Source organism: Bos indicus x Bos taurus, chromosome 10 (assembly GCF_003369695.1).
Source record: "Bos indicus x Bos taurus breed Angus x Brahman F1 hybrid chromosome 10, Bos_hybrid_MaternalHap_v2.0, whole genome shotgun sequence".
Lineage (NCBI taxonomy): Eukaryota > Metazoa > Chordata > Mammalia > Artiodactyla > Bovidae > Bos > Bos indicus x Bos taurus.
This window is the reverse complement of record NC_040085.1, coordinates 6363341-6378259: the sequence shown is the minus strand read 5'-3', so window position 1 is coordinate 6378259 and position 14919 is coordinate 6363341. Positions and strand designations below refer to the sequence as shown.

Genomic DNA, 14919 nt, shown 5'->3' with positions numbered 1-14919 from the left:
AATTAAAAATTACATTAGAAAGAATTTGACCAATTTTTGGCACTACATTTCAAAAATAGGTCAAAATTTTTTTTCCCTCATAGCTCAGTTGGTAAAGAAGCTGCCTGCAATGCAGTAGACCCTGGTTCGATTCCTGGGTCAGAAAGATCCCCTGGAGAAGGGAAAGGCTACCCACTCCAGTATTCTGGCCTGGAGAATTCCATGGACCATACAGTCCATGGGGTTGCAAAGAGTCGGACACGACTGAGTGACTTTCACTTCACTTTATTTGTATAATGGGATTTTATAAAAGGTAATACTGATTAATGTTGGAGACATTGCCTTCTATAATAATTTTTTACAGCAAATGCATTAAATTTTTACCCTGATAGCTCAGTTAGTAAAGAATTTGCCTGCAATGCAGGAGACGCTGGTTCAATTCCTGGGTCGGGAAGATCCATTGGAGAAGGGATAGGCTACCCACTCCATTATTCTTGGGCTTCCCTTGTGGCTCAGATGGTAAAGAATCCACCTGCAGTATAGAAGAGCTGGGTTTGATCCCTGGGTTGGGAATATCCCCTGGAGAAGGGAAAGGCCACCCACTCCAGTATTCTGGCCTGGAGAATTCCATGAACTGTCCATGGGGTCACAAAGAGTTGGACACAACTGAGTGACTTTCACTTTCACTTCACTTTTCATTTAATTTAAATTTTTTAATTTTTTGGCTAAGGTCAAAAACAGTGTTAAAGTCCAAATTAGTGAATTGTGTGAGGGAATAAACTAATATTATTCAAGCGTGATGTTTTCTTTGTGTTCCCAAGTACTTTATGTAACAATGTTTAGAAAATTTAAGGAATTGGATGCCTGGCCTATTATTAAAAACTTATGACTTTACCATAAAGGAGAATGGGGAAACTTTCACTTATACTTTGATGACAGATAGATTTGAGGTCATTTTCTGTTTTGAAAGCCTTAAAAACTTTTTTAACTTTGGTCAAAATACAAGTTTGCTTTTTCTAAAGATGCTTGGTTTTAGAGACATACATACATACACCTATCTATGTTATCTGTCCATCTATCTATTAAAATACCTTGGCACATTCTGCAAAATGCCATTCTGTGGTTTATGTCAATAAACACAGAGGTTAATCTGTGTTTTCTTTACATTATTAATTTTTAGTGTGGAGAACAGTTGTTCTTTAACTTTATATGAGGCTGTACAATTCAAACTTGCAGTACAGTTGTAATATTTGCTACATTTAAGGATCAGTTTGATTCCTGACAATATTACCTTTAATATTTGAGGGTGTTTTGTAATTGTGTACTAATTTATTTTTTAGGGTTTTATATGACTGGAAAGAAAGATTGAAACAAGGGTGTGAAATTATCCAGAGTACTCCCTATGGACGCCCTGCAAATATTAGCGGCAGTACCTCATCACAAAGAATTTATATCACTTACCGAAGAGCCTCTGAAAACATGACTCAGAATACGTTGGCTGTTACAGACATATGTATTATTATACCCAGTAAAGGAGAAAGTCCACCACACACATTCTGCAAAGTTGACAAGAATCTCAATAACAGTATGGTAAGTGACTCTTCTGCATGGATAAAATTAGCCACCCATGAAAAGAGCATAATTTAAAATAAATCTTTGGAAAACAGCATGGCACAATTACTGAATTAAAAAAATAGATTTCTTAAAGATGTCATATATTTTATTTTTAGGAAAGTAATTTAGCTGTACTTTCAAAAAGAACTGTGCAAAAAGCTTTCTTTCTTTTTTTTTAATTAAAAAAATAATTTTTTCCCCTTACTGCAAAAGTAGCGCGCTAGCTGAGGGTAACCGCTCCACTTGTGCACTAGATCCCATAAACTCACCTATTTGAAATGAGGCCATGGCTTCAACAATCCTCCCTACTTTTTTGTGACTCATCAGTTTTTCACTCTACTGGATCATTTACTTCAGCCTGCAAAAGCATGCTACAATACCTCCCATCTTTACAGAGCTTCTTGATCTTTGTATCCCACTCCATGTATTCCCCCATTTGATTGTCTTTATAATAAAAGGTCTTAGAAGAGATGACTATATTCCATCTCCTTCCTCACTCTGACTCTTTGCAGTAAGGCTTTTGTCTCCATCATTCCACCAAGATTTCTCTTGTTGAATCCAGTGATTCAATGCTTAATCTTAATGTTTCAGTACATTTAGACATAGATGATCACTTCTTCCTTCTTGAAACAGTGGCAAGAAAAGAAGATGTAATCGTGTCCAACTCTTTGTGACCCTGTGAACTGTAGCCCACCTGGCTCCTCTGTCCATGGAATTCTCCAGGCAAGAATACTGGAGTGGGTTGCCATTCCTTTTTCCAGGGGATCTTCCCGACCAAGGGTTCTAACTTGGGTCTCCCGCATTGCAGGCGGATTCTTTACTGTCTGAGCCACCAGGAAAGCTTTTGCTGATTCCTTCCCAATTCCCTAACTTCTATGCAACAGTGTCACTGGGGTCAGTCCTCAGACCATTTATGTTTATAATCTAAACTCACTTCTTTGATGATCTTATCATTTAATTCTGAATTTCTGTGTCCCCACTGGATTTTTTGAATTCATTTTCTTTTCTTGGATATCTTATCAAATAGGTCATCTCAAATATAACATGTCCAAAACTGAACTCCTAGTGTTCCTCTCCAAATCTACTTATCCCCATAGTCTTATTCCTCTAGTAAAAGGGAATTCCACTCTTCTAGTTACTCAGACTAAGAATCCTCTGAGTAATCCTTAACCTTTATCTTCTACCTCTCATTCAATTCTTCTGTAAATTCTGTTGACTTTAATTTCAAAACATATTTTCAATTTGAATACTTTTCAACTTCTCCATTGCTACAACCCTGGTCCAAGCCATGATCATCTCTTAACAGGATTACTGCAATTCAGGAGTTAGATAAACTTTTGCAGAAAGGGCTAAATAATAAGTTAACTTTTGCAGGTTATATACAGTCTTTGTTGCAGATTCACGTTTTGTTTTAAAAACAATCTTTAAAAAACATAAAAATCAGTCTTAGCTCAGTTGTACAAAAACAGGGCTTGGGTGGAATGCAGCCCATAGTTTGCCAGACCCCTGGTTTAACTGATCACTGCTTCCTCTGCTTCTTACAACCTGTTCTTCACATCACAGCAAGAAGGATCCTTTTAAAGCATAATTTAGATCATGTCTCTCCTGGGCTTACAACCCTTATGGTTTCCCATCTCACTCTTATTAGTAGTAAAAGCCAAAGTTCTTCCAGTAGTCTAAGGCCATTATGTATGATCTGTAATATCTCAGTTGTATCCTAAGAGTTATTTGCAGCTATGTGATCCCTACTTGGATGACCATTTCTTGCCAACAGCCATTCATATACAAAATGCCCTATTCTTTCATGCCATCTTTGCATTTTTTTCTTTTTTATTTCTTAAAAAATAATCAGCCATAGGTATACAGATATCCCCTCCCTTTTGAACCTCCCTCCCATCTCCCTCCCCATCCCCTCCTCTAGGGTGATACAGAGCTCCTGTTTGAGTTTCTTGAACCATACAGCAAATTCCTGTTGGCTGTCTTTTACATATGGTTATGTAAGTTGCCAAGTTACTTTTTCCATACATCTCACCCTCTCCTCCCCTCTGCCCATGTCCATAAGTCTGTTCTCTATGTCTGTTTCTCCATTGCTGCCCTGTAAACAAATTCTTCAGAACCATTTCTCTATATTCCATATATGTGTATTAGAATATGATATTTATCTTTTTCTTTCTGACTCACTTCACTCTGTATAATAGATAGGTTCATCTACCATCTGGGTTCATCCACCTCATCAGAACTGACTCAAATGTGTTCCTTTTTATGGCTGGTTAATATTCCACTGTGTATTTGTACCACAGCTTCTTTATCCATTCATCTGTCAGTGGGCATCTAGGTTGATTCCATGTTCTAGCTATGGTAAATGGTGCTGCAATGAACAACGGGATACATGTATCTTTTTCAACGCTGGTTTCCTCAGGGTATATGCCTAGGAGTGGGATTGCTGGGTCATATGGTGGTTTTATTCCTAGTTTTTTAAGGAATCTCCATACCATCTTCCATAGTGGCTGTATCAATTTACACTCTCACCAATAGTGCAAGAACATTCCCTTTTCTCCACACCCTCTCCAGTATTTATTGTTTGTAGACTTTTTAATGGTCAGACCATTCTGACCGTGTGAGGTGATATCTCATTGTAGTTTTGATTTGCATTTCTTTAATAATGAGCGGTGTTGAGCATCTTTTCATGTGTTTGTTAGCCATCTGTATGTCCTCTTTGAAGAAATGTCTGTTTAGGTTTTTTCCCACTTTTTGATTGAGTTGTTTGTCTTCCTGGTATTGAGTTGTATGAGCTGCTTATATATTTTGGAAATTAATCCTTTGTCAGTTGTTTCATTTGCTATTATTTTCTCCCATTCCGAGGGTCGTCTTTTCACCTTGCTCATAGTTTCCTTTGCTGTGCAAAAGCTTTCAGGTCCCACTTGTTTGCTGCTGGTAAGTCACTTCAGTCATGTCTGACTCTGTGCGACCCTATGGACAGCCGCCCACCAGGCTCCTCTGCCCACAGGATTCTCTAGGCAAGAATACTGGAGTGGGTTGCCATTTCCTTCTCCACCTATTTGTTTACTTTTATTTCAATTACTGTAGGAGGTGGGTCATAGAGGATCTTGCTTTGATTTATGTCATTGAGTGTTCTGCCTATGTTTTCCTCTAAGAGTTTTTTAGTTTCTAGTCTTATATTTAGGTCTTTAATCCATTTTGAGTTTATCTTTGAGTGTGGTGTTAGGAAGTGTTCTCATTTCATTATTTTACGTGTAGCTGTCCAGTTTTCCCAGCACCATTTATTGAAGAGCTGTCTTTGCCCCATTGTATATTCTTGCCTCCTTTGTAAAAAATATGGTACACACAGGTGCATGAGTTTATTTCTGGGCTTTCTATCTTGTTCCATTGGTCTATATTTCTGTTTTTGTGCCAATACCATACTGTCTTGATGACTGTAGCTTTGTATTACAATCTGAAGTCAGGAAGGTTGATTCCTCCAGCTCCATTCTTATTTCTCAAGACTGCTTTGGCTATTTGGGGTCTTCTGTGTTTCCATATGAATTGTGAAATTTTTTCTGCTAGTTTTGTGAAAAATGCCATTGGTTATTTGATAGGGATCTCACTGAATCTGTAGATTGCGTTTGGTAGTATAGTCATTTTCACAATATTGATTCTTCCTACCCAGGAACATAGAATATCTCTCCATATGTTTATGTCATCTTTGATTTCTTTCATCAGTGTCCTATAATTTTCTGTGTACAGTTCTTTTGTCTCCTTAGGTAAGTTTATTCCTAGATATTTAATTCTTTTTGTTGCAATGGTGAATGGGATTGATTCCTTAATTTCTCTTTGTGATTTTTCATTGTTAGTATATAGTAATGCAAGTGATTTCTGTGTATTGATTTTGTGTCCTGCAACTTTGCTAAATTCACTGATAAGCTCTAATAATTTTCTGATACTATCCTTAGGGTTTTCTATGTACAGTATCATGTTATCTGCAAACAGTGAGAGTTTTACTTCTTCTTTTCTGATCTGGATTCCTTTTATTTCATTTTCTTCTCTGATTGCTGTAGCTAGGACTTCCAGAACTATGTTGAATAATAGTGATGAAAGTGGACACCCTTGTCTTGTTCCTGATCTTAGGGGGAATGCTTTCAGTTTTTCACCATTGAGAATAATGTTTGCTGTAGGCTTATCATACATGGCCTTTACTATGTTGAGGTAGGTTCCTTCTATGCCCACTTTTTGAAGAGTTTTAATCATAAATGGGTGCTGAATTTTGTCAAAGGCTTTTTGTGCATCTATTGAGGTTATCATATGGTTTTTATCTTTCAATTTGTTAATATGGTGTATCACATTGATTCATTTGCAAATATTGAAGAATCCTTGCATTCCTGGAATAAACTCAACTAGATCATGGTATATGAGCTTTTTGATGTGTTGCTGAATTCTGTTTGCTAAAATTTTGTTGAGGATTTTTGCATCTATGTTCATCAGTGATATTGGCCTGTAGTTTTCTTTTTTTGTGTTGTCTTTGTCTGGTTTTGGTATCAGGGTGATGTTGCCACGTAGAATGAGTTTGAAAGTATTCCTTCCTCTGTAATTTTTGAAAGAGTTTTAGAAGGATAAGCATTAGCTCTTCTCTAAACGTTTGGTAGTATTCTCCTGTGAAGCCATCTGGTCCTGGGCTTTTGTTTTGGGGGAGATTTTTGATCACAGCTTCCATTTCAGTGCTTGTAATTGAGTTGTTCATAATTTCGATTTCTTCCTGGTTGAGTCTTGAAAGATTGAACTTTTCTAAGAATCTGTCCATTTCTTCCAGATTATCCATTTTATTGCCATATAATTGTTCATAATAGTCTCATAATCCTTTGTATTTCTGCATTGTCTGTTGTAACCTCTCCTTTTTCATTTCTAATTTTGTTGATTTGATTCTTCTCTCTTTTTTTCTTGATGAGTCTGGCTAAAGGTTTTTCAGTTTTGTTTATCTTCTCAAAGAACCAGCTTTTAATTTTATTAATTTTTACTATTATTTATTTCATTTCTTTTTCATTTATTTCTGCTCAGATCTTTATGATTTCATTCCTTCTAATTTGGGGGTTTTTTTGTTCTTCTTTTTCCAGTTGTTTTAGGTGTAAAGTTAGGCTGTCTATTCGATGTTTTTCTTGTTTCTTGAGGTAGTATTGTATTGCTATAAATTTCCCTCTTAGGACTGCTTTTTCTGCATCCCATAAGTTTTGAGTTGTTCTGTTTTCATTGTCATTTGTTTCTAGAAATTTTTTTATTTCCCTTTTGATTTCTTCAGTAACCGCTTGGTTATTTAAAAATGTGTTGTTTCATCTCCATGTGTTTGTGTTTCTTACAGTGTTTTTCTTGTAATTGATATGTAGTCTTATAGCGTTGTGGTCAGAAGAAGTTTCTTGATATGATTTCAATTTTCTTAAATTTACTGAGGTTTGATTTGTGACCCAAGATGTGGTCTATCCTGGAGAATGTTCCTTGTGCACTTGAGAAGAAGGTGTATTCTTCTGCCTTTGGATGGAATGTCCTGAAGATATCAGTGAGATCCATCTCATCTAATGTATCATTTAAGACTTGTGTTTCCTTAATAATTTTCTGTTTTGATGATCTGTCCATTGGTGTGAGTTGGGTGTTAGTCTCCTACTATTATTGTGTTACTGTCAACTTTTTCTTTTATGTTTGTTAGTGTTTGTCTTATGTATTGAGGTGCTCCTATGTTGGATGCATAGATATTTATAATTGTTATATCTTCCTCTTGGATTGATCTCTTGATCATTATGTAGCGTCCTTCCTTATCTCTTCTAATCTTCTTTATTTTAAGGTCTATTTTGTCTGATACAGGGATTGCTACTCCAGCTTTCTTTTGCTTCCCATTTTCATGGAATATATTTTTCCATCCTCTCACTTTCAGTCTATATGTGTCTTGAGGTCTGAAATGGGTTTCTTGTAGACAGCATATATATGGGTCTTGTTTTTTAATCCATTCAGCCAGTCTGTGTCTTTTGCTTGGAACATTTAATCCATTTACATTTAAAGTAATTATCCATATATGTGTTCCTGTTGCCATTTTCTTAATTGTTTGGGGTTGATTTTGTAGATCTTTTTTCTTGTATTTCTTGACTGTGTAAGTCCGTTTAACATTTGTTGTAAAGCTGATTTGCTGGTACTGAATTCTCTTAACTTTCACTTGTCTGAAAAGCTTTTGATTTCTCCATCAATTTTGAATGAGATCCTTGCTGGGTACAGTAGTCTTGGTTGTAGATTTTTCCCTTTCAGAACTTTAAATGTATCCTGCCATTCCCTTCTGGCCAGCAGTCTGCTGAAAGATCAGCTGTTAAGTGTATGAGGTTTCCCTTGTATGTTACTTGTTGGTTCTCCCTCGCTGCTTTTAATATTCTTTCTTTGTGTTTAGTCTTTATTAGTTTGATTAGTGTCTGTGTGTGTTTCTTCTTGGGTTTATCCTGTGTGAGATTCTTTGTGCCTCTTGGACTTGATTAACTATTTCCTTTTCCATGTTGGGGAAAATTTCAATTATAATCTCTTCAAAAATTTTCCCATAACCTTTCTTTTTCTCTTCTTCTGGGACCCCTATTATTTGAATGTTGGTGTGTTTGATATTGTCCCAGAGGTCTCTGAGAGGATCCTTGGTTCTTTTCATTCTTTTTACTTTATTCTGCTCTTCGGAAGTTATTTCTTCCATTTTATCTTCCTGCTCACTGATTCATTCTTCTGCTTCTGATATTCTGCTATTGATTCCTTCCAGAGTGTTTTTAATCTCAGTAATTGTGTTGTTTGTCTCTGCATGTTTTTTCTTTAATTTTTCTAGGTCTTTGTTAATTGATGCTTTCATTTTCTCCATTTTGCTTTCAAGGTTTTTGATCATCTTTACTATCATTATTCTGAATTCTGTTTCAGGTACTTTGCCTATTTCCTCTTCATTTATTTGGACTTCTGTGTTTCTAGTTTGTTCACTCATTTGTGTAGTATTTATCTGCCTTTTCATTATTATTTTTTTTAACTTATTGTATTTGAGGTCTCCTTTTCCCAGGCTTCAAGGTTGAATTCTTTCTTCCTTTTGGTTTCTGCCCGCTAGAGTTGGTCCAGTGGTTTGTGTAAGTTTCATATAGGATAAGCTTTGTGTTGAGTTTTTGTTTGTTTTTCTTTCCTCTGATGGGCAAGGCTGAGTGAGGTGGTAATCCTATCCGCTGATGATTGGGTTTGTATTTTTGTTTTATTTGTTGTTTAGATGAGAGGTCCTTCACAGGGTGCTATTGGTGGTTGGGTGATGCTGGGTCTGTATTACAGTGGTTTCCTTTTTGTGAGTTCTCACTTTTTGATACCCCCTTGGGTTAGTTCTCTGATAGTCTAGGGTCTTGGAGTCAGTACTCCCACTCCAAAGGCTCAGGGCTTGGTCTTGGAGCTCATGTAACTGAAGGAATACTTGAACAGGAAGCACACATGATCTCCAGTGATACTGGTGTCACCACACAACTCCACTCAGGAGTTTGAAAATTCCAAGCCATTTTTGCTTCTGGTCTTTGCCTGAGATGTTACTTCTGAAACCTCCTCCTCTATCCACTTTCTGTCCCGTCCTTGCATTTTGATTTGTTGATGAAGTGTGACAATGGAGAGATTATGGTGCAGGAAGAAGATCGCGGTAGCGAGTGAGTTTTAAAAGCCTTATATGGTACTGATAGTGATGGCAGAAAGGGTTTTTGAACTTTTTTGTAATATAATGTCTAGCTTAACCTCATTTCAAATTTGGTTTAGTATTTTAGCAAGGCTGTTCAGGCTCAAAGATACTTGCCATTTTCCCATTAGTGATTTTTCCCTTTATTTTATAGATTTGCTCGTTTTAGATTGAAAGTAAATTTTTTGAAACCATTACTAGGTCTTATTAACCAAAGTGTTCAAGGTAGACTTGTTACATTGAAACCAAAACCAGAGACATAAGTTTCTGTTTTTCCTTACCCTGATGTATTGGTCCCAGTGTTGTCAGAGTATTAATTCTCTCCTGGAAGAGTATAAAAGAAAAGAGAGAGAGAGTGTAACCTAGTGTGAACAGAATGGACTCCAGCTAACCTGCTGTATTTGCATTCCAGATACATGTCTTGGACAGGTTCTTTGACTTTCTGTGCTTCAGTTTCCTCATCATGAAACACAGATAAAGTAGTGTTTTATCACAGGCTTTTTGTGAAGATTAAATGTTTACTATTTGTAAAGAACGTAGGATAGTGCCTGGCACATAGTAAGTGCTATACAAAAGTTAGCTATTAATTACTCCTTAGTTAACTCTGCCTTTTCAGTCCCTTCTGTGTGTATTTAATGACTGAGAAGGAGCTTTTCTTTTGTTGCTGTTGTTGTTTAGTTTTGAGATATAATTAACATACAGTAAGGAAGAACTTGCCCAATGTTTAAGTTCCTCTTAGTTCCCTTAAGAAACATTATAGGAATAAAAACCTCTTAGATGTTTATTTCCTTACTCTTAAATCTAGTTATCAGTCCTAAATGTAGAGAAACTGTCCTGATCTTAGTGGTTGGTGTCTTTTTTAAGCAATGGGTTGTGGTTTATATCTATTAACAATCTCTGTTTCTATTGTCTATAAGGTAGTAAAAGTAAATTTAGATCTTCAGAGTAGACATACAATGACTTCTAACTCTTTCAGAAATACTAAAATAGACATGCAATGCAGGAAACTTCTTTTCATGTCTGTTGATTGTGTATATAATCAGGAAATGGTTAGGAATAAATTACTGATGTGTTGATAATGCTCAGGAGTATAGTTATATTATAGATTATTCTTGGTTTGGGGAGATTAGGTAGGTTGAATGAAAGCATCTTCTAGTTTTTGAAACCAGGAGAAAATAAACCTAAAAAACAAAAAACTGAAGAAAAAAAAAAAAGAATGAAACCAATCTAATGAACATGAGGAAATGGATATTGAGTCTTTCTTCAAATTCCTACATGATTTTTCTACCAGGCTTACAACTTTGGTCTCAAAATATATTTCCCCTACTTCTCCAACCTCCCATTAAAAGTTTATGGGAAAAGTTTTCAAGAATGACTAGTTTTTAAGCTTAGGATCATAAGCCCTAAGTGATTTGGACTTTGATTGTTTAGAATAGAATGATAATATTTTAGAGCTGGAAGAGAATTTAAGAATGTCATGTTGTCCAAAACTGCGAAAATGTGTGGTTAAGGATATTTAGACCTGGTGCTTTGATGCACACAGCAAACGTTTGGACTAATTTGGGACGTTTCCCTCAGTTTTTGACTCATTGAGAGTATTTTTTTTAATACTCTGTACAAATGGTTCTTGTTTTACAGCCTTACAAGAATGTCAGTACTTGATTTAGCAAGTTTACTTAGAAAAGCAGAGTTATTAACCAAGCAAATAGTTAAATCATGTACGTAATTCCAGAAGAAATGTTTTTGCCATGGCAAACCACAGTATGGATATTTTATGGGTTAAACATTTAAAGTATTTTAAGAACAACAGCCCTTCCTACTGTCTTTTTTGCTGAACCTTTTTATAAGGAAAAATTTAGAAAATGTTCTCATATTTAGTTTTTATATCCATGGCTCTTTTCTTCCAGGGCCTTATAACTTCTACTTTATCTCTAAGTCCTTGTGTTTTATTTTAGGATATTCCTTTTGGTTTCCACCACATCCACATGGTCATATATAGTTCTCTTTTTATCATCACAAAGGTTACTGAAGGCTTTTTGTTATCTTTACAAATTTGGCTTATTAGGAACTGGAGTTGGGACTTTGCTATACAGGACCTTTTATAAAATTTTTACCACCAAAAAAACTAAAGGCCCAATCTGCTGACACTCATAATATCCACTTGAATTTATACATCCCTTCTTTTGATGTGAAAATATTAAAATTTTTATTAGAATCAAAATCTAACAGAGTAACAAGCATAACTTAATGTCCAAATAAGTATGATTTAACATACTAATCTGCTTGGGGACATATTAAAAAAGTTTTAAAAAGTGGGAAATTTCTGGGTGAGGAGCTAACTTACTGCAACATTGTTCATAACCACACCCTGGAGAGGAAGCAACCTAAATGTCCCTCAGTAAGGGAATGGATAAAGTAAATTGTTTCATTAATGGAATACTATCTACCAGTTGAAGTGAAGAAAGTAGATCTGTATCAATTTTACTAATTCTCAAAAACATTTTGATGAGTGAGAAAGCAAGCCATAAAGGCATGTATTCAACACTTCACCATTTATGTAAAGTTATAAAGCATATAACATAATGATATATACTTAAAGATGTATATATTTACATAGTAGAAATTTTAAAAATGCATGTGAATGAAATGCACTAGCTTCAGGCCAATAGTTAACTCAGAGGACAGAAAGGAATGGAAGATGAGGCTTTAGTTAAATCTGTAATTTTTTTGTTTATACATTAAAATATTGGAAGCAAATATGGTCATTGTTAACATTTAAAGCTGGGTGATGAGTAAATGGGTGTTTTTATGGTAGTCTCTTAATATTTTTAAAATGTATTTCTTAAAGTAAGTGTATTTTCTTTATATATATTTGTTCTCAGTGCTAAGTATCTGTCCTCATGTACTAACTGGTCCATGCAAGCACTCTCCATCATGTATGCACAAACACATCACCTCACATTCATTCCTTTAACAAGTATTTATTAAGTATTTTTATATAATAGGTTTTTTATATAATAGGTACTGTTGTGGGTGCTCCAGATACAGCAGTGAGCAAAACAAAGCTTCTACCATCATGGAGCTTATTATATTCTAGTGGTGGGAGGCAGATAATAAATAACAAAGTATGCTATATGCCAAATGGTGGTAAGTGCTATGTATGGAGGAAAACAACAGCAACAACAAGAGAGGGGCAATAAGGAGGACCAAGGAAGGGAGAGGGAGACTTGGTATTGCATAAGAAGTGATGAAAGGAGGGCTGTCTAATAAAGTGACGTTTGAGTTGAAGCCTAAAGGAAGTATGTTTTGTGAGTGTATCTGTAATCACCTCTTGTCAATGGTGGCGTCTTCTAAGTTACACATCCATTTCTGGCTTCTCACCTTACCTCCATTTGACTCTACACTTGGATGTCTAATAGATGTTTCCAAACTTACTGTGTCTAAATCTCCTTTACTCTCAGATTTGCTTTACCCGCAGTCTTCTCCATCTCCTTTGGGGACTAGGATTTGAGATTCTTTTGGAAATAGCTATTATTTAAAAGTGTGGTACCAAACAGATGAGATCCTTTAGAGAAAGTAAAGAAGAGACCACATTTAATGATCAGGAAAAGAGAGGATTCTACAAGGGAGATTGAGGACTGGCCAGAGATGTGGTGGTGAGGGACCAGGAGAGTGTGATGCTTCAAAAGCCAAGAAAGAAAAATGTTTCAGGAAGGGGGTCATTAGTGATATCAAAATCTGTTGAGAGACTGAAAAAGATGAAGACTAAGAATTGACTATTAGAATTGGTATCATTAAAGTTTTTAAGGTGTTCTTTTAAAAAATGGTGGGATTAAAACCTTGTTTGGAATAGATTCATGACAGGATAGGAAATAGGGAAATGGATATGGCGAATTACAACTCTTGAGTTTGGTATAAAGAACTGTGAAAAATCTGGCAATATCTGAAAGGTGCTGTAGAATCAAAAGGAAGGTCTACATCCACATGAGTGGATATTTCTTGTTTTTCATTTCTGTCCAAAGTTTGAACTTGGAATAAAATCTAAAGTGTTGTGGCTCGGTTTTGTTTTAAATAGTTGTTTTCCTCATGTTATTTCTGTTGCAAGGAGAAAATACATTAAATTTTATTTCTGAAAGAAAATTGGGCAATAACTCCAATAAAACGCCAGCAAAATAACCAACTGAAAATAAAAAGAAATCCATCATTACATACTGCAGAAATTAAAGAGATTCTATTAAGTTACTGCCTTTTTAAAGTTTAATGATATTTCTTTTATTTTTTTTCAAATTCAGTGGGGATCAGCAGTATACTTATGTTATAAAAAATCAGTGGCAAAGACTAACACTATATCTTACAAAGCTGGTAAGTATAATTTTTCATGGAATACTTAATATATAATGTATTATGGGACCAATAAGATTAAAGAAAAAAACTGTCTTAAAATGCGTTGTCAGGACTGAGACTATAACACACGTCTTTTGATTGTTTTGTCTTTATCCATACGTTATTGGATGCTTAGTGGAATATTAATTTTAAAAGAAGGTAAGGTTTTTTTTAAAATAATAGGTTTAAGTAAATAATAAGTAGATATCATTCTCTTAAAGTCTTAACTCAGAAAATGTGAGGAAAATATTTATGTTCCTTTTGAATTAGTTTCCTTAATATTTATACAGCTACTGTACTGTGTGAACGTTAGTCATGTCTGACTCTTTTGTGACTCCGTGGACTGTAACCCATCAGGCTTCTCTGTTTGTGGGATTTTTCAGGAGAGAACACTGGAGTGGGTTGCCATTTCCCTCTCTAGGAAATCTTCCTGACCCAGGGATCTAACCTGAATCTCTTGTGTCTCCTACATTGGTAGGCAGATTCTTTACCCCTGGCGCCACCTGGGAAGCCTAATATTTATATTAAATTTAGTCAAGTCTGTAGTTTATATGTAATTATATTTCAAAATAATCAGAAATATTATAAATAATTTATAATTTTATAATGCATAGTTGAAATTTTCAGTTGCCAAAAGCCTCAAAATATCAAGTTATTTACAAGAAAGCAGATTCAGCTTTTCAAAAAATAAAATTTTAAAGTTAGTACTCTAGACTCCTACCTTCTTCTGCCTGTGATTTTCTAGGATCCACAGTTCATTGCTGTTTCTGTAGTTTCTTAAAGGCTATACCATTATTTCATGACTTGAGAAAGTAATGGACAGTTAAGTGTAAATCCTCATGAGATCAACTGGTTGGCTAGCATATAATTTGGAGAAGACCATGGCAACCCATTCTAGTATTCTTGCTTGGAGAATCCCATGGACAGAGGAGCCTGGCAGACTATGGTCAAGGGGTTGCAAAGAGTCAGACATGTTTGAGTGATTTAGCAGCAGCAGCACCAGCATATAACTAGAGAATTTTAGAATTGCCTTGGACCTCAGTATATCTAGTTCATCTCACTTTATAGATGAGAAAACTGGAGACCTCTAGGTACACAACTTGTCCGAAGTCAAACAGCTATTAGTGGCAGACCAACCACTCATATTCCCAGTTTGTCATTTTATTTTTAACATTGTCTCATGATGGTTTCCACTTTAAGGATTCAAGCTTAGGAAACCTATTACTGTTTCTAGTCCCACAAAATCCAGT

The 14919-nt window shown here is 35.4% G+C and overlaps 1 protein-coding gene across 7 annotated transcripts in view; it reads left to right on the top strand.

Annotated features, from left to right (window-relative positions):
• DENND4A (DENN domain containing 4A) overlaps positions 1-14919 on the top strand; it is a 120637-nt gene that overhangs the window by 39616 nt on the left and 66102 nt on the right. For all 7 annotated transcript variants that reach the window (XM_027553005.1, XM_027553009.1, XM_027553006.1 and 4 more), the window contains 2 exons: positions 1320-1569; positions 13579-13648. In XM_027553005.1, the coding sequence (XP_027408806.1) occupies positions 1320-1569; positions 13579-13648 (320 nt within the window). The remainder of the gene's footprint in view (positions 1-1319; positions 1570-13578; positions 13649-14919) is intronic.